The sequence below is a fragment of the Theropithecus gelada genome, chromosome 11 (assembly GCF_003255815.1).
Source record: "Theropithecus gelada isolate Dixy chromosome 11, Tgel_1.0, whole genome shotgun sequence".
Classification (NCBI taxonomy): Eukaryota; Metazoa; Chordata; class Mammalia; order Primates; family Cercopithecidae; genus Theropithecus; species Theropithecus gelada.
Window position 1 is genome coordinate 3,637,248 of NC_037679.1, and position 26,727 is coordinate 3,663,974.

General features: G+C 36.1%; 1 protein-coding gene across 6 annotated transcripts in view; it reads right to left on the reverse strand.

Annotated features, from left to right (window-relative positions):
• NELL2 (neural EGFL like 2) overlaps positions 1-26,727 on the reverse strand; it is a 418,610-nt gene that overhangs the window by 103,545 nt on the left and 288,338 nt on the right. For all 6 annotated transcript variants that reach the window (XM_025401114.1, XM_025401113.1, XM_025401116.1 and 3 more), the window contains 2 exons: positions 6,890-7,012; positions 2,965-3,060 (listed from right to left, as the gene is read on the reverse strand). In XM_025401114.1, coding sequence (XP_025256899.1) covers positions 2,965-3,060; positions 6,890-7,012 — 219 coding nt within the window. The remainder of the gene's footprint in view (positions 1-2,964; positions 3,061-6,889; positions 7,013-26,727) is intronic.

The window sequence follows — 26,727 nt, forward strand, 5'->3', positions numbered from 1 at the left end:
AGGAGGGAAGAAGGCAGGACAGGAAAGAGAGAGAGAGGAAGACAGGAAGGGAAGCAAGGAAAGAGGAAGGAGTGAGAGAAGGGGGAAGGAAGGAAAAGAGAAACACTGGGCTAGAAATCAGAAGACCCATGTTCTAGAATGCAGATATGGATCAACAGTGAAACACCCATATAAGCTACTTCACTTCTCTGTGCCTTAATTACCATATCTGCCATATGATAGTACATAACTAGATAACTCTGAAAGCTTCAACTAACATTCAAAAAAGTCCAGCAGATATGGAAACAGCCACACCATCTTTTTCCTCATCATTTAATTGATCACTCATGTGTGCATTTATTTATTCACCGAATATTTATGGAACAACTACTAAGGTACTGTTTCGTGATGATACAAAAGCAAATAAGATACACCCTGTGCCCTCATGAGATTCAGTGCCTGGGGGTGGGAATGAAGTGAGCTGGCAGAAGGACAAGAGGCTAAAGCTAGGTGGACATGCAGGGCCAAGTCCTAAAGGGCCTTATTTATTATGTTAAAAATGTGGCCTTTATCCTGAGGGCAATGGGGAACATGAAAGGTTTTCTTCAGTCTGGAGTGATATGATCAGATTTGTGCTCTGTTATTCTGTGGATACTGGACTAGCCAGAGACAACCTGAACGTCCTCAACAACTGCAGCTCTGACCAGAATAGAAAGAAATGGACCCTGGTAAAGACATGGACTCAAAACGATTTGAATGGATGTGAAAGAGGGCAAAAGGGAAGTTGCTCCCTGATGACTGGCTTAGAAGACCTGATGGATAAGGCGGCTATTCGCTGAAATAAACTAGTAAGGAAGGAAGAAATGAAGATTCAGGTTTTGGTGGAGGACGGTAAGTGGGGAGACATGAATCATGGATGAGATAATGAGTTCAGATTGGGGTCTTTGGATTTAAAGTCCCCAAAGAAATACACTGGGATGCACTGGATAAAAGCCCGGATTTGGGAGCAGAATGACCTTTGTATCAGCTTTGAACTCTGATGCTAGGGGAAAAAAATTAAACACCCTGAACCCAGTATTTCTGCATGCAAATACAGATAATAACTGCCTTAGAAGAGAATGGTGAAGAGTAAGGTGATGCATAAAGGGTACAACACACAGGGAAGTTAGGTAACTTGCCTAAGGCAACATAACATATAAACAGTACAACTAAACTTTGAGTCCACATCTGTTCTCAAAGTCCTTGGCTGCTACAGACAGCTATTTAGAATCAGTCTGGGATTGTCTTCTTACAGACTGAAGGTTCAAGGATAATGAAATAGAGATAGCTACATGTTCTCTTGGGTTATTTTTAACTCCAGTCTTAAATATTACATTGCCAATATTAATTTTATGCCATTCTAGATTTCTACAATCTTGTGAAATTTTTTCTTAGTGGAAGAATGCTGTGCAGGATTGTGCATGGCCACTATTCATCCCAGATTTTCTGGGACAGCTTTTATTTCAAAATTCCACACCATTATCCTCACACCTTTGAAATGTCCTGAAAAAGGAAGTATTTCTGTATCCAGCCTCTGTACCAGAAGCAGCACAAAAATATTGTATTCAGGAAGCCTTGTCACCAGAGGTGTTGATGTGCAGGAGGTCCACAGTGCACCTTGATGTATAGGGGCAAACTGGTGGAGAGCATGTCATAGAAATATGAGAAAACTATTGCAGTAGAGGTGCCTGATTTGATTTAGTATATCATATGGTAGCTACTAAAAACCTGTATTTCTAACAAGTTATCAATCTCTATAGGTGACTCTCATGCACAATAAATTTAGGGAGCTTCTGATTTGGGACAGGATCCTCTTAAGAAAGAGTCCTACATATCAAAGATAGTCACTATACATTGTCCGTCACAGACTTTTGAAATCAATTAGTCACTGAAATTTGAAAAACAAGACTTAGCAGTACTTGTAGAAAGAGATGATCTAGTGATGCAAGCCCTTTTGTGAGCATCCTTCTGTGCACAGTAGCAGTTTCTATTCAGTAAAATGTTCACTTCCCAAATGGAGCAGAACATTTTCTGTCTCACATTCTGGTAAGTCAGTGTTTTCATTAAACCAGATGACTCTGCAAGTGGAATAGAGGCAGAGCATGTACTGTATCTATTGCATTGAGATTTAGGAAAAGCAATATGAGATGACAACTGTCAATTGCCAGTGGCAGAAGCTTTCTTTTAGGAAGAATAACCTGACTCTCTGAGGTCATCGCTATTGGACCCCACTGAACCCAAAGCAACCAAAACCACTACGAGTATGATTTTAATTAGGACTTAATACTCAAAACATTATTTTAAATTCCCAAGGTGTGTTTTTCATTGGATAAAGTATTTTACTTTAGGGTTATAAGTTATATGTAGACTATATATTGTTTTTAAAATAATTTTTAAAGTTTTTAATATTCATATCCATCAGAAAGAATAAGTTCAGAATGGATCTGGATGAGAAATAATTGAGAAGTAGAAAACTTTAATTATTTTCCAGATAAATAATTGTTTATGAATAATTAAGGAACCAGATAAAAATTTATTTAAAATTCCTAATTGTGGATGCAGGTGATAGTGTGTCCTAGGCACTGAGTTGGCCATAAGCTTGAAATCTAGGCTTTAATACAGTCATATAGATTCCAGTAAAAACGGATTACAAATGAGTAAAATGAATTATGAAGTCATAAAATCCTGGGTAATTCCACACATGTTTCTGAAAAGTTCAATATGCATCTAGTTATAATAGCTGCACAACCTTTTTAGAGTGACTTTGGGGAATCGCCCAGCAAAATGCATCACTGAAACTTCCCACCTCCTCCTTCCTATCACTTCCTTATTAATAGCTCCACGCTTTGAGAGCCCACTTGAAACTTGAAACATTATTTTCCTCATGGATTACTTTATGCATTAGCATAAAAATTCATTTTCTGGAAGATGAAATGATATTCTTACCCGTTTCACAGCTGGGTCCAGTGAAGCCTTGTGGGCAGGCACACACATTAGCGGCAATACAGGCTCCTCCATTCCTACAGCCATCTTTGCAAAACGCTAAAATAATTCAGATACATGATTTTAGCATTTTAGAAGTAAGTAGTTTAATAAACTCCAAACCTAGCTTTTCATTATCCCCTTAGAGATATGAACATCAAATTATAAAAGCTATTTTAATTTTGTTTTCATGTAATATTTCCCATACATGTAAGAAACTTCAACACAACTTGTAAAACAGTACTCTTTCCAATGTTAGAGGAGTATTTCACCCTTAAAACAAAATACTCAAATTTATTTAAACAACAAACAGCAAATTTGCACAATAGGAAGTACATTAAAATTCAGAATTTCTTCTCATTGTAACAATCCACATTGAAAATAAACCTGAAAATGGCAGCTATCCTAGATGGAGCAAACCACCATCTAAAGAACAAGACCACGAAACAGGAAATGGTTGAATCCCATGGGGCTCTGACCATTTTGCACACTAGCCGAAGTGCCAACATAGTAGGAAATGCTCCATCCTTCAAAAATTCGTAAGCAGGTCCCGGTAATGAATTAGCCAATAGTAAGAAAAATTCATTAGAGTGGTCTTTAGGGAGACTCTTAAATTCCTCTGCTAAGGATAGGTCAGAATCAGGATCCAGGGCAAAGACGCTGTATAACCTGTTTCATTAGAGTGGTTTTGGGAATGAGGAAAGTTGTTCTGTGAGTAGGAAGCCGAACCATTGCAAGGGAGCCAGGGTCTGTACCACTGCAAGGGTGATCTCTTGAAACGTGCTGTCTTCAAAGAAGTGCAGAAAAGAAGGAGAAGAGCAGCAAGACAAGTGAGCACAAGAGAAGAGAAAAACAAGATGGTTGGGACTGAGCCCCCTATAGAAGCTTTTATTTCCACTTTGGCTTATTCTTTGGCTCTATAAGGCTCAGCAGCTGCTTCCTCAGCCTGACAAAGTCTGTAATGAGTGAATTAGGCCAGTTGTTCCAGGCATTAAGGCAAAAGTTTTTTCTACAGTTTTCTGGCATGTGCTTCTTCTAGTTAGGTAGAATATACTTTCTCAGAGTAATAAAATGTAGAAATCTGAAATTCTAGTAATGAGTTAAAGAAATGGACCCAAAGAGTCCATTTGGTTTCTTTGGTTTAAACCTCATAAATGATAAAGAATGTGTCTGCCAGACCACGTTCATGTGTTCATCAGAGTAATTTGCAAGGTTGCAGCATGTTGATACCGCACAGAACTCATGTTGATCAACTACATGTTGATACCGCACAGAACTCAATGATTCAGCTCCAACATTTAAACTACTTATCTCTCAGATTTTTCCCATTCCCAACATGGGAATTCCCAACAATTGGGAATTCCCAACATTCCCAAAGATATATACAGGAATCAAACAGTCTTTATTCGGGCAACCTGTAGTCCTAACTTCCAGAAGGAATTTATAGATCCTTGAAAGTTCTCCTTCTTTCAAATACAAGAATTGTCTGTCTGCATCTGTTCATAACTTTCAGAGTTCTTTATTCTATGAACTTTATTCTTCATACTAAATAGGAATTGGAATCAAGCAGAAATAAGAGAAAAGCTTTAGGGCTCCTAGATTAAACCTTAAGCCTAAGCAAACTCTCAGAACATTCAGGTGATTTGGAGAAAGTCCTAAGGACTTAGTTATATTGTATCCACTCATGCATTGAAAATACATTTCAAGATCCACAGTGGATCCCTGAAACCTCAGACAGCACAGAAATCTATTTTTAGATTATATGTGTATATGTATACATCTACATATAATCTAAATACATATACATACATATACATATGTATATATACACACTTTGTATATATATGTATATGTATATATGTATAAACAAAGTGTGTATATATGTGTGTGTATATACACATATATGTATATACACATATATATACACATATATGTATATGCACACACATATATACACATATGTGTATATATGTATATACATATATATAATGTAGTTTTCCTATACAGATATACTATGATAAAGTTTAAAGTATAAGTTATGCATAGTAAGAGATTAACAACAGTAATTTATAATGAAATAGGTCAATTATAACAATATGCCAACATCACTACTTTTTTGCACTTTGGGGCCATTAACAGTAAAATAAAAATTACTTGTTTTTGTTTTACCCATTTTGAGTTAGTTTTTGTACATGGTGTTTGTTTTTTGTTTTGTTTTGTTTTTGTTTATTTTTGGTGGAGATGTTGCCCAAGCTGGTCTCAAACTCTAGACTCAAGCAATCCACCTGCCTTGGCCCCCCAAAGTGCTGGGGTTACAGGTGTGAGCCACCAAGCCCAGCGAAAATAAGGTTTACGTGAATACAAGCATTGTGATACATCAGCAGTGTATTTGATAATCGGAAAGGCTACTAAGTGACTAATGGTGGCTAGTTGTAGACAGTATGGACACACTGGACAAAGGGATGATTCACATCCCAGGCGGGATGAGGCTGGACAGTGAGAGATCTCATGTTACTCAGAATGGTGCACAATTTTAAACTTAAGAATTGTTTATTTCTAGAATTTTTGATTTAACATTTTCAGACTGCAGTTGACCATGGGTAACTAAAACCATCAAAAGCAAAACTGTGGATAAGAAGGAACTACTGTACTATACATTCTAAAAGTCTAGCTTTTCTCAGAACTTGTTTAGTCTTTCCAAGCAAATTTTTGTGGGATTTGGACCCCCAAATAAGTAGGCCTTCTTCAAAACGACCTACAGTAATGATTTCCATGGAGTTTTGAAAATCAGGGTAACCCTCTGGCCCACCCATCTCTGGGTACAGTGTATTTTTGTTGACCAGGCCTTAAGACCCTTCCTCATAAGACACTGCATTAACTACTATTCCTTATTCTTTCCTACTTCACACAGACACGGTACCATAGCAAACTGATTTTAGTGAACTCTGAGATGAAGGACACAGTATATTTGAGAAATCAGCAGTTTTGAAGCTTAAAATGCCTAAATTGGATAAATCATATGACATTATAAGGGATGTAAATGTTATACTATGGGACTTTATAGAGTTTCCAAAAAGGTCTTCTATTTCCCTTAGGAGGTAGGAGGGAAAGAGGACAGTGGGGGAAAAGGTGAGTTAAGGATTGTGGTGAACTACAGTTGTATTGTCCACTGATGGAAACAGAAATCTGATTTCAACGGGACATTTAAAAGAATGATCAATCGGCATTAACAAACAAGCTAAAATAGGAAACTATAACATGTAGAGAATCAATATTCATGGTTAATTAATCTTCCACAGTAGCGTCTGACAGCTCACAAGAGAGGGAAAAAAAAAAAAAAAAAAAAAAAAAAGCTGTCCTACTGACTCAAAATGGAGGTGATTCACATGGTAGCATAACAAATAGGTTGACAACGCTGTCAGAAAAATAGCTATGATGATATATGCATGTTTCATCTCAAAAAGAAACATCTGAAGCTGGGAGAGTGCTAAACTGAATGAAAAGGAAGGTTCAACGAAATTAAAGATCAAAAGGTGTAGAAAGAACAGACTGAGCAAACTGGAAGAAGAGGGATTAGACAATAGAATGTTGAAATTTAAGATTTCCAAGATGGAGCAGTTCTCCACAAAAACGCCCAGGATGAAAACCACTGTGGCTAAGGTCAAGGAACATTAGGTCAAAGGAGCTGAATGGTTTGGTCACTTAAACACTGAAGTAACCCAGGAGGATGTCAAGACCTGAGGGAAAGACTATGAGCCACACACCAAAGCTTTTGATGTCTCTAGGAAGTACCTGGAATGTACATAACAGTAATGATAACGTGTAGAGGAAGGTAGAGATGGATTGCATTGCACATAATGGAAGAGGCATTGGCATTTAAACCTTTTACCTTTGCATGTTGTTCCATTCCCTGTATAGCCCGGCTTGCAAACACAGTTGTGTCCTCCAACAGTGTTGAAGCATAAAGCATTTTCATCACAGTTGTGCTGATTTGTGATACACTCATCATGTTCTGAAATGAGGAATACAATTTTGTTACTCATAGTTATATTTCCAAAGACAGTATATTTTAAACTACACCTTCAATTTTGGTTATTGCATGGTAAATTCTTTCAACCACAGACATAACAAATTATAAATTACAGAAGAGCTCAGATTTTGAAGTATTATATACTCTGCTTGATGTACATATAAGTTCACACATTTACAAACATTGAATGCAAAATAATTTGGACAAAAGGCCTACCAACGATTGCAAGAAATAGAGAGGGGAGGCAAAGATGAGGATTATTTCTAGAAGTAGACTCCAAAGTCAGCTGTATACAGTTAATATTTGGGGAGTTACTCTCATGAAATAAATCTGTCACCTAACTCATCCCTGTAGCATGTGAACGATGACAGGGAGGATGTGAAATTGTATTGCTTTGTGAGTCATGACCTGTAGGATAATAAAACTGAAGTTCTAGGAGTTAGGTGCCTGCCATTAACACCTGCAGCCACATTTCGAAGCCTAAAGATACTTATGCAAACTGTCTGGGGAATCTTTGATTTCTTTAGTAAGTTCCCTCACTCTGCAAAGAAAGCATCACAAATCTATTAAAAGACAAACTTGCTTTTGTAATATGTGCAAATACAAACTTTAGAATATGTAATCAATATAGTATCTGCTCTAACATTCTAGCTCAGCATTCAGCAAAGATATAAATGTAAGGAATAAATACAGTGAACATGAGAAAGCAAACAAATCTAACATCAAAATAAAGATGAGGAGGAAATGAAATATGTAAGAAAATGCACACAAATTAGTTCAACCACCTAAAATCCCTACAGTGGCACTACTTAGTACTCAGTCTTTCACATGAATATTATTTAGGCCTAAAACAAAATACATATTTTAATAAATTACATTGATTGAGCCATTAATTTCACATGATATAAATCATGAAAACAATGAAAGATTTGATTTTACTTTAGAACTCTGTATTCCAGACATTATAATGGTAACATATCTGTAACTTGTCTTTGGCATAATAGATCTGTAACTTGTAATACATCTGTAAATTGTCTTTGGCATATATAGTTAAGATCAGACCAAAATCACTTACTTCAACTACTAAAATAAAATGCCCTTCGTTTTCTTTTCTAAAAATAAAAATTAACATTTTGCTATGGCATTTTGTCTCATTCTACATAAGCACAAAGTTATGATAGCTTTAATTATAACCCTGTAATTACATTCATAGAGATTATTCCCAATAATCCTTTAGAGGAAAAAGAGATTTTAATCACCAAGGTTCCAGAACTGCACAAATGGATATATTATTTTCCAAATTCCTGACTGAATAACCGAAAATTTTACAAAATTCCACCCTTATTGTCTAGTATCACAGAACATTTCATAATTTTTATAAATTCATGCTTACTACTGGTAGCTTAGAAAAGAGCTGGATTACACATAGGTCTCCTAATTGAGGCTACCCTTGGACCATCATAAAATTTCAGAAGGGCTAGAATGGGCAGCCTACCTACCTTTGGGTTCTGCTGCCTGAAGCAAAACAAATCTACACTTTGAATGAAGTTTGCACCTGCTGCCAATTTTCTTCCCAGTGCAATTCAAAGTGCCACAGTTAATCTATAAATCTCTATATGGACAGCCATAGGCCCTTAAAAGACAGCTGCTGATTGATTTGATGCTGTTTTAATCCCTGCCTTGGTTGTCTTTTTAATTAGACCATACTCACTAGGTAGAGAAAGGACCTAACAAGATTCAGTTTAGCACCTAGCATGATAATGTTCAATAAACACTAAATAATTACACAATCTGGGACCTGGTTTCCTCTGTTGTCATTTACTCTCATGAGTACTGAAATGAGAAAGTGGGCTCCTAGGCAATTCAAAGGCAAATACAGTTCTGAAGTCTTTAAATGCCTCCATGCCTTTATATATACGTATATTGTTCCCTGTGACTGAAGTGTCCTTCCCCACAGATTCTCCTGGAAGACACTTACCATTTTTAAACATTACAATAAAATGTCACATGCTGTTCGAAGACACCTTAGTCTCCCCCTCCTACAGAGTTAGGGGCTGCTATCTATTTTCCCTAACACAATATACAAGGTTCTGTTATCCTCTTTTATTAGAATTTTATGTCAATTTCTCTTTAGTTCTTCATTCTTAAGTTCCACTCTGGGACTGTGAATTTTTAGACCAGAATTTTGTATTTTTCTTTGTATCTCATTTAAACATTCAAAGAATGTTTCTTAAATAAATGATTCAAAGAATAGATGGGGCGAGATAGGAACTACTACTTCCTTTGCCATAATTAAGACAATCCCAGTTTATTCAATTGTGGACTACATGCCAAACACAGAGCTCTTAAAAATCCGAGCTGTTTTTTCACATCGATTTTACTATGGTGCAGTTTTATTTGATTTTGGATATTTCAAATATTAGTTAAGATATTAGAACATCTTTTGAAAACAGAAAATATTAATTCCTTTACACTATCACTTTAAATCTTTTCACACTACTTAAAATAAAGTTGGTTATAGCTACAATATATGAACTAATGTAAACTGTGAGCTTAGGAAAACTCTTTTAAATGACTCTAGTCTCAAAGAAGATTTGATAATCCTTCACAAAAACAGAATATAAATGAAGCAACAAGCAAATATTCTGTAAAGTCATCTCAATAGATAGTTAATTATTGGTGCTCCATTTCCAGTTTTGGTCAAATGTCAATTTCTCATCCTTTCTCTGACTCACACTTCCCTGAGGACTCCACCATCAAATCACTAGTTCACCTCTCCATTTCTAATACTTCCTCCAACACTTCCAATATATAGTAAGTAAAATTCAACAGAATAAGGAGGGAAATTCTAAGGTAAATTTTAAATCAGTATTATGTTCCAGTGTTTAAGAAGAGCATGTCAGGATGCAATCATGAATAAATTTCAAGGTTTATGTCCCATATATTGAAAGGCAGACATTCAGATCTGATGTTTGGAATATCCATCCAATCTATAAGACTCAATGCCGGCCGGGCGCGGTGGCTCAAGCCTGTAATCCCAGCACTTTGGGAGGCCGAGACGGGCGGATCACGAGGTCAGAAGATCGAGACCATCCTGGCTAACACGGTGAAACCCCGTCTCTACTAAAAATACAAAAAACTAGCCGGGCGAGGTGGCGGGCGCCTGTAGTCCCAGCTACTCGGAGGCTGAGGCAGGAGAATGGCGTAAAACCCGGGAGGCGGAGCTTGCAGTGAGCTGAGATCCGGCCACTGCACTCCAGCCTGGGTGACACAGCGAGACTCCGTCTCAAAAAAAAAAAAAAAAAAAAAAAAAAAAAAGACTCAATGCCATCTTCATATCCTCAGTAAAAATTTCATCGTTTACATGATACGATAATCCAACTAACAGCTGGAAGTGAAATCAAATGTATCGCTTTCTAGCTCCTCTTCATCAAAAATATCAGCATATGGTTATTTTAATCAGAATTTAATTATTCGTTGTGTCTATGAATTTGAAATTTAAATGAAATGAAAAACAGAAAAATATATCTAAGGAAAACACCATCACTCAACAATACTAAAAGGAAGTAATTTGGTTGTCAATCACTATGAAACATTATATATAGAATTTATAATTGTATAGTGATAGCTAGAAAAGATTTTAGGAAAACACCATCACTCAACAATACTAAAAGGAAGTAATTTGGTTGTCAATCACTATGAAACATTATATATAGAATTTATAATTGTATAGTGATAGCTAGAAAAGATTTTTTCCTGTGTATCATAATTTGTTTGTTCTGCCTCTCTACACACAATGTAAACCTGATTTCATACTAGTGATGAGGCACAATATAGTAAAGTTCTTCCATGGGAAAAAAAAGTAATAATATACGCACTTGGATGCATCTAAATGCAGATGTTATGTATAACAATAATACTTGGCTTTCACTGATTAACCCCTAAGTCAACCTGGGTATGCTAATGTATCTAAAATAATTTTAAGATTCCTATCCAACAGTGTCATCAGTCATAATAACATGAACTTAAGATGAGGTTTAAATTTGGTATTCATATTGAGCTGTTTGCAGTATGAATGTGCTACCTAGAAACAAACCAGTTGCTCTAAAATTCACATAGCTTTCCTCACTGTGATTTCAAAATAGATGTACAATAGAATACAATCCATGTTCTATTCAAAAATTTCAGTATAATATAAAATGTAAATACTGCAGAAAATAAGAGTGAAAAGTCATCTTTTACATGTATCTACATTTAAATTAAATTTAGCACATTTTTCTTCAATATCTATTTAGTATTGGAATATTTGGGGGTTAAAATGATTATAAAGTTAACAGCCTTCAAAAAGCTTACAGTTTAGTTGAAGATATAAGAAAAAAACACAAAGCTTTAGTAAATGGTGGCCGGGCGCGGTGGCTCAAGCCTGTAATCCCAGCACTTTGGGAGGCCGAGACGGGCGGATCACAAGGTCAGGAGATCGAGACCATCCTGGCTAACATGGTGAAACCCCGTCTCTACTAAAAATACAAAAAACTAGCCGGGCGAGGTGGCGGGCGCCTGTAGTCCCAGCTACTCGGGAGGCTGAGGCAGGAGAATGGCATAAACCCGGGAGGCAGAGCTTGCAGTGAGCTGAGATCCGGCCACTGCACTCCAGCCTGGGCGACAGAGCGAGACTCCGTCTCAAAAAAAAAAAAAAAAAAAAAAAAAAAAAAAAAAAAGCTTTAGTAAATGGTTTCATTATGAGAAGCTGCTAAAGTAGAGAAGTAAACACTGCTTACAGAGGGTTGCAAGAGATCCAGGGAGGATCTGGTTGAGTCAGGCAGGAATCCAAAAATGACTTCTTGGAGAACGAAGAATTTGACACGGATTTATTTTTTTTACATGTGTTAGTGAGGGCAGATGCAGATTCCCAATTAAAAACACCATGCATATACTTTGTCTCTTTTGTTTTTGGAATCTCGAGGCCCTTATAAATTTGAATCACACTGAATAATTTATAATAATCATAGCTACAATTCACGGCTTACTACATACCACATACTTTGTTACATATACTATCTCATTTAATCCTTATTTAATCATTTATGACCAAAAACATCATTACAGAAAATTAAAACTTGACTTGGAAAAGCTAAACGGCTTGCCCAAGAACACACAGCTAGTAAGTAGCAGAGTTGTGAATTACATCTGACTCCAAAATTCAGGCTATTGATTGCTATGTAATTGATTGGCCAACTTGGGTTGTATTTAATACTTGTGTTTTTCCGAATCTATTCCTTTTTTATTCTAGTGTTCTTCTTTATAATTATCCAGAAGTTTTTAATGTTTACACAGTTTAATGTCTTTTTGTTGTATGTGAAGTCTTCCGCTGCTTTACAATTAGGACGGTATCATCTCTTTACTATATTTTATACTTCTTTAAAAACACCGTCTAAAAGGAATCTTAGAATTATAGCACTTCTTAAGACAAAGGACAGCCATCACTTTCTGTTCATACTAAAACCCACGTTTTCACAAGGTAGAAATAAATTTTTAAAAGAAAAGGATAACAACATGTTCAAGTTCAAATCCCCGCCAAACAAAGTAACCAGCTAACAGAACTTAGACTCTAGCACCAATTGTCTGCACTTAAAAATCTCTTGAAGCTTAACATTAAATTAGTTTGGTAAATAGACACCTCCAATGTCTGAGAGTCTCCTCCTCTAACACCAGTGATCAGGCCCTAGAAACACTGTGCAATGTGCTGGATAATTCTGCTTCATTCTACCAGCAATATCCTACATCCTCTAGCTGACACCTTTATACACTAGATTCTGCTCGTCTGGTAACAGAATGTAAATGTCCTTGACCATCTAATGAATCATAACACAATGTTTTCATATGTCAGGCTGTTAAATATCTGTGAAAGGGAAGGAAAGAAGAAGGGAGAAGGAAGGAAGGAGTACCACTTTTTTCTTATAGACCTAAAACCAGAAATTGTGGAGTTGTCATATAGAATATTAATTAAACTCAGCTTGTACTCATTTTGGAAGGATCTGCAGTACAATAATTATCTTGTGAAAGTACTGAGGTGCTGTGGACAAGTTCAGAGAGTTGTTTAGTATAGTAGGAGAGAGACAGAGTGTATTTTATCAGGGGATGCAGATGTTGCCATTCTTTTTGGAATAAAGCAAGAAGTCTCAGTATTGCAGATCCATGGGCTGTGTGATTTGGATGCTCTTCACAAACCAGTGCAGGTCACTACATATTTGCTTTGGTGGGGACACTTACAAGTGACGCTTATGGATGGACTTCGGTAAAACCCATTGATATCTTAAGCAATCTAGTCTACAGAAAAATTAGAGGAAAATGACTAAGCAGTCATACATTTTTTAGATAAACCATCCCTCTAAACATGTAGTTTGATACTGTTGTTATAAGCTGCTCGAGAGCAATTCACACCTCTTCTATGGGCTTCTCTGCTCCAAGACTTACTTAGCATTAATTCTAAGGGAGCTTTTTCTCAGGTTTCTAGTAATCGGATGATAGTTGTGACTAGAGGTTAGTTGTCACTATGTTTAGGGCCATAACCTGCTACAATCTAAGAAATAGTTTACTTATATGAAATTTATATTCCAGAAAACACTTGGGTTAGAGAAAGTGAAGCAGCTTTCTTTGTGAAACGTACACCGATATGTTACTATAGCTGCTGTTTTTCCAACATTTTAAAATTTGAACAGAAGAGTAGAAGATGCAAGATAGGCAATATATTTCCTGTGGCTGGAGAAATACATCAGAGAAGAAAGTTTCTCTGAGGGTAGTGGGCTGACTATGAAGGTATATGATGTGTAGCAGGACCACAACTAAATTTGAAAGATAAAGTAGAAAAAATGAGAAAATTATGTACTATTTTAATGAACAATAACAGGGAGGCAATGTATATAGTACATATTTTAATTTCCAGACAGGCTTAGCTTTAGATGCCATTTTATCCTAGTTCTATGGACATGAGAAAGTTAGCTAAGCTTTCTAAGTTTAAAATGAGGAAATTAGGAACTGTATGAAAGAGCAGTTGTGAAGAATAAATTTAAAGGATGAAAGTTAAATTGCTGGCAATAATAAGGACACTCAAGAAAAATTAGTTGCCTATTATCTACTTCAGTGGGAAAATTCTTTTGCTTTTACTAGATAGATGTCTTCTCTTTTCCATTTCATTTTAATTCTGTGGAGAGAGCCTAAATGTCCCACAGTGTTTGTTCTCCTCACAATCTTTTCTGAAATCAAATCTATTTTGGACATTTTTCTTGTTTCCGAAATGCCACTACTTTCAACGATTACATCAAGGGAAAATTGCCTGCTGACATATTGAGCAACAGCTATTCACTCTGTTTCTTGTGATTACCTTATTTACTCACTTTATATTATAGAAAAATTTTACTTACTACCATGTCATTTTAACAGAAATCTATTTTTAATGCTACTAAAGTGACTGCCAGAAGTCATATTGTAAACTTATTTGATGCCCATATTAGTAGCTAATTCCCTAAAACTCATTTTTAACACCCAGGCATTTTTAATTCACTATTTAAGTTTCTTGTTCACTGACCACACCAATTCAATTCAAGTCAATACTGACTTCTTGTTATTCTTCAGTTTGCTTGGCAACTAGGAATTTGTTCCGATTTTCTTCTCCTGACATGCTTGGTTAATTTTCTTCTAGTCTTTTCACTGGTGTGCTCAGTCTCCCTTCCTAATCCTTATTTGACCAAGAATCTTAACAACCAAAGCACACTCAAATTTCCTCCTTCTCCTTATAGTAATTTCATAAGCTAATCCAACTATTGATTTTATTGCAAAAACATGTTTTATAATATTTTGTGTTTCATCAAATAAGCTTTGTCTGAACACACTATAGGGCAATAAAAATCTTGTAACCAGATAGATTTGTTTTCTCAACACATGATTTTAAGGTTTCTGCTATATCATTCTAGTGCTCTGAAGAGTGCAAAGATGGATAATCTGAGATCTGCGACCCCAAGGAACTTCTTAAATACTCAAGGACTGGTGATACAAATAGATAACTAACTATGATATATAAGAGTTGTTTAGTGCCATAACAGAGAAAATAATAATAGTAACAATAATGACAGCAGCTAAATTCTTAAGTGCTTACTACAGACTGCAAAACACTGTGCTAAGTGTTTTATACGCAGTATCCCCTTTAGTCTTCATAAAAGGCCTGTTCAGGTAGGCATTATTTTTATTTTTATTTTATAAATGAGAATACAGAGCTTGCTTGGCGCAATTAGGTGCTTTGTCCAAAGTCACATAGCTAGAAAGTAACAAGGCCAGACTTCAGTGCTTTAAAATATACAACCTGTAAACAAAAATCTCATGAAGCTTAAGGAGCTCAAAGAGATGAGGACTGACTGAAGGTTCTGGGAAAGCATTACATGGGAAACAGGCCAAAGAGGTGGCTCTTGAAAGACAGAAAGGGGTTTTAACAGAAAAGGGTAAAGATGGGAAAGAACACAGCATCTGGAGAAAACACAGGTGCACAAGATAAAAGCATGGGGTATAACGGGGCCCTCAAGTACTTGAGCTGGCAGATGGTGATGACTAAAAGAGAACAGTAAGGAATAAGTATTGGTAGCGTTCAGACTACAACAGAATTTTATTTGGTAGGCAATAAATAGCTGCTTCCAGCTGTAGAAGAAAATGTGGCATGAAAAATTAGAGTTGATTTTTAGGAAAACTAATCTAACAGTAATGTGTAGATGAAGACAGATGAACTTTCCCTGACAAAATGGGCTTCTCATGTTAGAAAGTTAGCATTCCTCTCTCTTTTTATCCCTCTTTCTTCCTTTTATTCTTCTCCATTTGAATTAGATTATTATTGAGAGTTGAGACAGAAGTCTGTGCAACACTGAGAGAGGGAAGAGGAGAAGAATGAGAAGGTGGAGGAGGATAAGGAGGAAGGGGAGAAGGAGGAGGAGGAGGAAGGGGAGAAGGAGGAGGAGGAAGGGTGTTGACAACAAAGAAAAACAGAAAGAAACTGAGTGCTTATTACCTGCCAAGCACTGTGCTAAGCAACGTATATATTCAGCATAAGGAAATACTAAGGACACAGGAGGAATTACTGGGAAGTTTACAACAAAATCACAAGATTTGAATCCCTTTAAGGCAGGAACCATGTCTTATTCATTTTACGCATCCGAGCTCCTATGAGTTTGTGAATTAAACTGTCTTGAATAGAGGGTCTAAAGTATAATGGAGAAAATGATGGAGGAAGAGGGGTAGAGTTATACTCCAATTTTGGGCTCCAAAGTAAATCAATATTTGAGTCAAGAGGAAGAAACACTTTAGATAACTTAGGTTCTTAACCTGGGCAAGTGGGAAGATGGTGATAAGATTAATCGATTTAAGAGAGCCTCTTACCTGTAGGTATTTTGTTATTCTTGTTTGCCTGGGTTTTGTTTGTTTTTTTATGGCAAAGAAGAAAATAGAAATAAAAAGTCAAAATATAAAGGCAAGGACCATCTTAGGAAACAAAATTTACTCTATTGATGGTGATCATAAACCAAATAAACACTCTTCACCCCAAATCTGTTTAACGACCACAAGATGGTAAACCCTTGAGTCTAATTCATCAATCACCCCAACATCCAAAACAAAATGACTGGCACAAAATTGGCCTCCAATGAATATCTGTTGAGGAATGGATCATTGATTCTATAGTGTGTCTCAATCTAACATGCAAAACACCTGACAATGCTGAATATTCAAGGTATTCCAGAATGGCAATCCTGCAGTATCTCTTATTGTCTCTTCAAGTGCTTGCCCCATTTCCATCCTCAGCATATTACTCCACGAACAACCTCACAGATAAACATTCAGGTCACCAGGACAGAATGTCCTCAGATTTCCCATCCACAGACAAATATACAGCTAAGTCTATCCTTAAGTCTTTCTTCCTCCCAAACCAGGAATCCAGGAGTCACTATAGACTCCTCTCTCCCTTCTTCTCACTCCCCACATTCATCTGGGGGCCAGGTCACCTGGATTCTTCTTTCTTGAAAGTTCTCATTTCTGTCCTCCCATCTCTATCCCCATTGCTCTGCAGGTGCCCAAAACTGGGCACTAAATAGCTCTTGTTTGGATTAGTGCAATATCCTCATGATGACAACACTGTCTCCAGTTTGGTGCATTTTCAGACCATTATCAGAATAACTTTTTATAAAATCTAATCTCCTTTCCTTCTGCCCCCACCAATCCTCCCCATTCTCTTTTCCTGTCTCTTGATTTTGCTATTGGTGGCACATCATTGTTTTTACTGGCCAGCAAGGCACTAAATCCTCATTAAAGCTTTCATCATGGCCCACTGCTTTCACCAGATTGTACACTGATGTACCCACTGCAACATCTAGTAGTAATATCACTTGTTGAGACTCTACTTAAGGCCATGTCTTTCACATGTGCTTCTTTGCTGCCACAGGTGCTATTCTCTGCCCAGAAAGCCCCTTCCCACTTTTTTTGCTTAACTGTTCTACTCACCTCCCACTCAGATCACACAAAACTCCTTCAGAAAATTTTCTTTGAGACTCTCAGTCTTATTTAGATGAGCTCTGTAGAGCCTTGTGTTTCATTTCGTTATAACATTGGAAAGGCAGAATGTGAAGTGGTTTGGTGAAAGGACTTTGGAGTCAGGCTGTCTCAGCTCAAATCCTGGCTCTTGCTTTTACTAACTGTGAGGTCTTGGGCAAGTTATTTAATCTCTTCAAACCACAAAATGAATCTAAAAACAGTACAGAAGTAAAATTCCCTGCAGGATCTGGGGCCATACTCAAGTATTTCGGCAGTAAAAATATGATCATTCAAACCAAATAGGATCAATAAAGAAGTAAAATAGCCTCACATCTGAACAAATTTTGCTGCCAAATGAATTTTAAAAAATAAACATTTGAAGTACCTACATCCTTCACGTGGATTTACTCATTGTTATCGTGCTCGAACAGTTTTTTAAAGCGCATCCATACAGTACCTCTTTGAAATAAAAATTAATAAGAAAAAACAAAGAAAATAAAATAAATAAACATTTGATTGTCACAGCTGTCTGGACTTTTTGGAGTTTAGATTTGTAGATAAGGGACTATGGATATGTATGCCTTTCATAGAGTTGTGAGGCTCAAATGTGGTAATGTCTGGAAAGCACTGAGAATAATCCTGGTTCTCACAGCGCTTCATGAGTTAGTATTAGACTAGCTGTCCTCATGCTGTCAGGGATTGTTAATTCTTGTACCTGTCCCTCCATAATCAGTATACTTCTTGAGAAAGAAAATGTTAGTATAGATCTTTGAATCCTCACATCTTGCCATAACACTTGCCACTTTTTAGGCACTTGATACATATGGATGAATCAATGATGGGTAGGCTCCAATAGATAAAAAAATCAACATTTTTCAATTTCTCAGAGTATTTTACATCTAGAGTTCATTGTACTCACTCAGAATCCCTGTAACACGCATGAGATTTAATATTTAGAAAAGTATCTACACACTGCTTAAGAGATCATGATGCTTAACTTCACCAATGCAAAAGTTCAAGCTTGTTGCTTGTGTGTTTTCATGTCGGTGCTGCCCCTAAATTTGGCAAGAGGCATGATTTTCCATCTATTGACGTTTATTTCATAAAAAGAAAGGCTTTCACTAAGCTAATGAAAATCTCTGCTGGAGAAAAATATCACCTTCACCTACCTAACCCCATACAATCTATTCATTTTTTGAAAACTTTTAAGCCCTGCTCTCCTTTAATATCTACAAATAAATAAGATGAGAGAGTATACTCAACAAAGTACACCAGAAAAAAGTACCTCAAAACAAAATGAAATATAAAAGGTAACTTCTGAAATATACAATTTCCTAAGAAAAACAACCATAGCATTCCAACATAGACAGTCTTTCCAATGAATTTTAAGATATTAGATTTCCACAGTTGGATCAGATACTATTTTCTGACCTTTCACCTTCTAACTTATAGAAAAGAGAATGATTCCTCAGATTTTAAAGTGATGAGACTATGGGGCAAAAGAAACCTATCAGTGTTTTCATTCATGGGCTTAATTTTAAAATGAGCTTCATTACAAAATTTATCTTTCTTGGAGTATGTTACTTTAATATCTCCTGCAGCAAAATACAAGATAAAAGATAATTTCCTATTCCAAAGGATTACTGCATACATTGTTCTTGATAAAACAGGAAGAAGCATATAAAAGTATCTTTTGTGCACTTTTATTTCATGCTTCTGTGTTTACTGTGTTTCAGACTATTTAGTTATTTCTAACATTTTAGAGCTAATATCTTTAAAGATCCTTTAATATTTTGATTTGCAGTGGTGTGTTTATTGATGTTATAAATATGTGTTAAGGTCTCCTGTGCTTAAATTAGAGTTGTGGTCATTACCAGATGAGTAAGGTAGAATTCTCACCCTCAAGATATCTATAGATGTTGTTCCCTCATAAAATAATAGATACAACTGCATTTCTTTATGTGTGCATATATGTGGGTATGTGTGTGAATATATAGTATATATGTGTGTGTATGTGTATAATTTATACACACTAGACATAGCTAGATAGCTAGATAGCTAGCTAGATAGATAGAAAGATAGATAGATATTAAGTAGCAAGTAATGGCTAATTTATACCAGTGTTTTGTTCTGCTTGAGTGGCAGCAATCAATTTAGAAATATAGTTAAATCTTTTTTTTTTTTTTTCGTTACTCCAAAAGTCATCTTTTCTAAAATACAAAGGAATGTTCTCTTTTGGTAATGTGGTTAGAAGGTCTCTTCTTTTATATTATATTTTTTTTCAAGAATTTAAAATGGATTTTATTCTAAATCTCACTCTGAATCATTCACTTTTACTTGATAAGGTTCCTTAAACTGCAGTAATTCTTCTCTCACTGTGCCTCACAGAGGGGAGCTCTTGCCCTCAGGAATCACTAAAAGTTTTCAGAGGAGTTTAAGAGATACTTTAATGTCAATTCATCATTCTCTTTCCCTGATTGTTTCTCACACCAACAAGCTAACTCTTCCCTTCTCCTGATGTTTTCCATTTTTACTTACTCCCTTGGCCTCTGGGATCCCAATCAGGCTGTTGCTTAGATATGAACAGAAATGTGACCCAAAGACCAGAAAATGCGTAGCTTAAGGAGCAACTGGATGAAGTTGGAAACCATCATTCTCTGCAAACTAACACAAGAACAGAAAAACCAAACACTGCATGTTCTCACTTATGAGAGTTGAACAATGAGAACCCATGGACACAGGGAGGGGAACATCACATCAGGGCTTGACAGGGGGATGGGGGCTAGGGGAGGGATAGCATTAGAAGAAATACCTAATGTAGGTGATGGGTTGATGAGTGCAGCAAATCACCATGGCACGTGTATACCCATGTAACAAAACTGCACGTCCTGCACATGTACCCTAGAACTTAAAGTATAATAATAATAAAAAAGAAGCAACTGAACGATAACAAATGGGGATTGATTCTGATGCCAATTTTCTTTACTTTCCCTTCTCTTTCCACTACTTGCCTTCTTATATCTCTGTTTCTTGCGCTTGCTTCCTTCCCAGTTGCAAGCTTTACTCACATCACTCTCCAATATATGCATTTCAATTTCTTATATTCTTCCACAAAATTAAAAACCTTAAAATAATGTACTCTTCTCCCCAACTGCAAGTGTATATTTTAATTGCAATCAGCAATGTTCTGCTCTAGGAAAAACGCTCACTCTTTGTGAGTGAGCTCTTGGCTCTTATTCTACCCTCCTCTAATTACACCCGGCACCTCCCTCCTCACTACCTTCTTTCCCCAAACCTCTTTTCTCTGGGATCCCAGATCTAGTACAATGGGCAAATAGGTGTATTTAAAGGTTACCCCTTGTAATGTTATTTAAACATGTTCCATATATCTTCCCACGAATGATAAAATCCATTCACTCACTCACAATGTCCCTTTAAGGTAAAGTGGGATAAGAGGAAGGCAGAAAGGCAAAATGAAAAGGATTTGCAGTTATCAAAATATAGCTGGCTCAAGTAGCCTTCAGGGCCTCTAGGACAGATTGAGCAAGTTGACTGTGACTCAATAACGCTCCTGCTTCTCTGTCTTCTAACTTGGTCTCTGCATTCTCCATCTTCTGCCCACAATGCAAAATAATAAACTAAATGAAAATGATTACTTTGAAAGTGAGACATGACCATTATGGAAAGTTCCAGAGCAGTGAAAAACAGAATGATGGAATCATAACGTGAAACTCTTGAGGAACATAATTTTCTCAAAGAGAAGATGACAAATATACATATATATTTCTGAACAAGTGAATGTTGGGGAAAGTACACTACAGATTTTAATTATAGATTTATTTGGGGGATAGGAAAGTCCTCTTTTTTAAAATATTTACTCTCTGTCACTACTTCAGGACTTTCATGACCCAGCATATTTGCCTAAACTGTTTCCTTAGACTGTTGTGCGTTCCTTTATCATGGTATTGAACACCCGGCATGGCAGTTTTATATTTGCCTACCAACCTTTGCTTCTAGGTGATGAGGGCCTTCATTATAAAGATATGTTTTGTTTTTACACCCTTATCAACATAACAAAGAGTAGTTAAAAGGGAATTAGCCCCACCATAATGGCGTCAACCAACTCTCCAGCCACCCCTACACATCCAAGTAAAAACAATATATAATTTGATGTGCAAATGCAACTTCAAAAGGAGGCCCCTAGCTCCCCACATCAAATATATTATTTATCACTGCCAAACCTTTGGCAGGTAACTTTGCTGTATCCTGTGTTTGGCAGAGTGTCTGACCAGAAGTTAGTACTTCATCTGTGTTTGTTGATTGAATGTTTTCATGAATTTAAAAAAAAAAAAAATGGAGCAGGTTGGCATGATACATCAAGAGGAGAAAAAAAATCCATCTAGAATGTTCTAAGAAGTTCCTGACCTGATTGCTGAATGCTTGCAACAGAAGGCTTTTATTTGGATGTCATTAGATTTATACTCCTGGACTCTCCTGTCTCTGTCTCCAGTCAAATATTTCAGAGAAAAACATCTAGAAAAGTATTTATTACACTGTGGTTAATCAAATCTAACACCACATGACCCTATCTCACAATCTTTCCTGAATTGGATTGAAACACTCACGCTTGCCAGCCCAAAAGCAGTTAGTATTTTTACTACTTCTGTGAATATTATGGACAATTCTATATTACCTAAGATAAAATGAAACTCAAAAGGTAATTGGAAAAAAAATCAAAATATATCAGAAGAAGCTCAATTTTAATCATTAGCCTTCTCTAACATCTCTAAAAAATGTTTTCCCTATAAAAGTGCATGATTTAAAAAAATATGTATATCAACATATTTGAATGTAGTCAGTTAATATGCAAACATACTCACCTGTAGCCCTCTTATTTCATTCAACAGGCAGAACAATCATTTCAAAACATAAAACAGATCATGACTTATTTTCCCATTTTGAATAAAATATAAAGTATTTGCCATGACCACAGTGTGCCCTGCAGTCTTCAACTTCTCCCTCTTCCCAATCACACTGGCCGCTCTGTGTTCCTTGAATAGCAAAAGCATTTTGCTGTCCTGTCTTCTTGAGATGCTGTTAATTCACAGGTTTTTGTAGCTCACTCACTTGTTCACTTATTTCAGAACCCTGCTCAGAGGACACCTCCTTAGACACGCTCTGTCTCAGACCACTTCTTTTACCTGGATTTATTTCTTCACAACACTTGTTCCTATCTAACATCATACTATATAAAATTATTTGCTTATATATTTATGGTCTATCTTCCTCATTCAAATAAAAGTTGGATGAGGACAGAGACCCTAATTTATTCACTGACACATCTTCCTCAAGTAAGAGAGAATTTGTTTACAGTAGAAACAGAGAATTTTAAGAGAAACTGGACTCTATCAGCTAGATCCCTCATCAATTTTTTTTGATTGATGATATGAAGAAATTGAGGCTCATTTAGAGTAAATGACATATCCAAGGTCACAGTTAATAAGTGGCAGAATTAATAGATGACAGAATCTTAGTTATCTTTACTTCCAGTCCAGCAGTTTTTGACTGTAAAGAAACAAACAAAACAAATGGATACCCACACTGATTTTCGATTTTATGGAAATTTACATTTTGTTTTTTAGAAAAGCCTCTCTCTAAAAATTGTAATAGTTTTTAATCTTGGATTATTTTTTGTTTTCTTTCCCTTCACTAGCAGTGAGCCCTAGTGTGATTTTGCAAATCCCAGAACAAGAAAGCTAACAGGGTGTGACAGCTGGTATGTCCCATGCTCGTCAAATTCAGTGGTCTGTAACAGGGTAAATGACACAATTACCTGCTGTAATTACTGCTGCTGACAATACAGTCTCCCTAGTGAATGCTTTATGAAATTCAGAACTGCATTTCTTGTCAATCCAATCCAAATCCTGCCTACATATTTGAGGCAGTATTTTGCTAAATAAAGGTTTAAAAATTAGAGCCCAAATCTAAGTGGACATTTATTACTTAGTGTAATTCAAGCATTATGGATGCATTTTGCTTTAATCTAATTTTTTGCATTGACATAGAAATCTTTCTAACACAGTTTTGCTTTAAATCAAGAATCTATTCTCATTGGTTATAAAGATGCACAGAATACTTCATGGAAAAAGCAGATATACCAAAAAAAAAAAAATCAGAACTGAATAAATAAAGCATCTGCCAAAATCCCTGGTCTAGAGTGGTCTGCTGTACACTGAACTTATTACTTATTTCATTTCAACTATAAAGACACTTGAGAATACACACAGACACAAACGATTGTAATAGTTGACTGCTCTGAGTTTGGCTGCCAGCCAAAATCCTTCACAAGTTATAGGTAGGCCGTCAAAATAAAAAACAAAAATGCACAGGGGCATACTTGCCTGCAGATATAACTTGTTTCCCTTTCTTAAAAAAAAAAAAACAAAAAAACAAGTAGAATCACCAAATTCCCATTCTAAGACTGGGATTAGATTAAATAGCTTAGACATAGTAATAACAAAGCAATTCCAACTTATGAAAAAGTAGTACAAGCTCTTTGGCAAGTACATTCAAGGAACACCAATATGTTATCAGAATTATATTAGTAACCAGATGATTTTGACTTTGCAAATAAGTAGTTCCTGGTTATTGATGCAATGTATTCCTGGAAACCACACCAGAAGGCCGATTATCATTAAATGGAACTAATCATATCCTTATTGGATTCACATGTTCTAACATAGTTTGGCACCATCAGCAAAAACCAATGAATAAATGGGTGAAGAGTTCAAAAGTAAAGGACATGTACTTTATAATTAGTGCTGAATGTGCACAGCAGTAAAACAAAAATGAGAGAAGAGGGCTAATATGTAAATTAAGTACATCATATCTTGACACAGAGATCCTCATTCTATAATGACACAAAAGGAGAAAAATTAAATTAAAAAAAGTAACAACATGCAATGTTAATGACTAATACAATGGGTTTTGTAGTCTCATTTTTGGAAGTGAAAGTAATGATAAATCAATAAATCCTTTCTGAATTTCTTAGACTTTGCAGTTATCCAGTGGTTGCTGAAGAATTGCAGCATGCTCACCCACATGGTAGAGGGTGGTAGGCCCGCACTGAAACACAACAAACCAAGCTACTGCACTGAAGCACAATCCAAGCCAAAATGTGGTCTCATGCAAGCTGAGATCAAGGTGTTGAAATACATTTGTTCATCTAATCTCCAACCCCCCTGGGTTCTATAAAGCTTTCCCAGCTTTGAGACTTGCCCTTTGCTATTGGTCAGTATTTTTGTTCTAGAGTCTTTGGGTCTGCTCATTTCTCTACCCCATAATGTTCTTCCCCAGGTTCTTCATCCCTCAGGACCCCAGCGAGGCCCTACCTGAAAACATAACCTAAGTAGGTCCCCACGCTGGCCTCTATAGCTTTCCTTCATAGCATTTGATAATACTCACCCACTTGCTTGGTTACTAATCTGCCCACTCACCTCACCCCCTATCTAGGGGTAAAGACAATGAGGGGAAGAATTTTTGTGTGACTAGCACAGTACCCAGGCCATATTAGGTGTGCCCACCTAAATATGAATTAGGTGAATGTACCTTTCAGACTAAAGGACTATTTTCCCTACGTATGCCTTTGTCCATACTTCATAATTCTAAATTTGAAATTTTAGAGGTCTTGAGACTAGTGAATATGCAGGTGATGAATAAGACTAATAGCTTCTCTGTTCAGTGTAGAATAACTGTATAATATCAGGCTTTTATTTGAATGCAATTACATTTCAAGAGACATGATATTATGTAAGGTGTATCTAAATTTGGGTACAAAGGAGTCAACTAATATAATTCTATTCCACTGTATTAATTTGAACTATGGGTGAGAATCATTTCAATTCAAATGGCCTAAATAGTCACTTTCACACTGAAGCATGAAAGGGTATAATTTCAGTTCCAGCATTCTAACAGAGTCCACTAAAAGGCAAAATATCAGGTTAGGAGAGTTTAATGTTAGCTTCAGAAAAATCATTTGAAAATAATCTCAGAATTTAAAAAAATTAAGTTTTACTGAAAACACCTTTTCCTATTGATTGGATTATCTGTCAACAGAATTATCTAAAATCAAATTGATTTTTAAAGGAATTAAAATATGAAGACTCAGGTAAAGAAATAATTGTGTTTAGGAGTAGGATGCAGAGTTGTGGTACTCCTGCAGTAATAAATCAGCAGCAAAGCATTACAGAGATGTCACAGGTAAGCTTGCTTGGAAATGTACCGGATGCTACCCTTACAGTCGTATCTATTAACCCAAAGTCTTCATGGATAGACTCCATATTTCAGAGACAGATTGGGTACATATGATGAAATAACGCATTGAAAACTCTCTCTGGTAATTCTGGGTTAAAAGGTTATTTTCTGCATTCATTTTTACAAATATCATGGTAATTGAAACAAAATGCAGAATGGAAATATTTATTAACAAACCATTTTTCCCAGACATCATCACCAATCACAGAAGCTGGCTTGCATTGTGATACATATTTGCCAGCACTGTCATAAATTTTCAACAACACTGTAATTATTTCCTGACCTAGAACTGTTAGTTCATAAAGGATTTCAGAATATCGTCTTGCTCTAGAAACTTCTTTTCTAATCTGTCTTTGTCCTTCTGAAGACATTCCCATAAATAGCACTGACTCAACAAAGAAAGGGTATATTTTACAGGAACAGACCTGTTGGTTACATATTATAATAAATAGTGAAGCACTATTACTTTGTCTTCTATTACTAATAGCCCTATTAATCATGTTGCGGTGTTTCATTATCCATGCGGAAGCAATACCTATAGGCATATTTTGCATATTTATGTGAGGATATATAATTTGTACTTGCATAATTAAGAAAACTTGATATGAACAGAAAAATGCCTCATCATTTGGCTGGCATTTGCATTCAAGCTTATGTTTAGCTATTTGTTGAGCACTTATAATGTCCCAAGTACTATAAAATATAATTTACTTTGTCCTTTGATTTAATTTTCACAACAACCTTATGAAATAGGTATTGTTAACCCGTAGTATACTATAAGGCAAATGAAGCATGAAAAGGGGTAAAAAATTTTCTTCAAA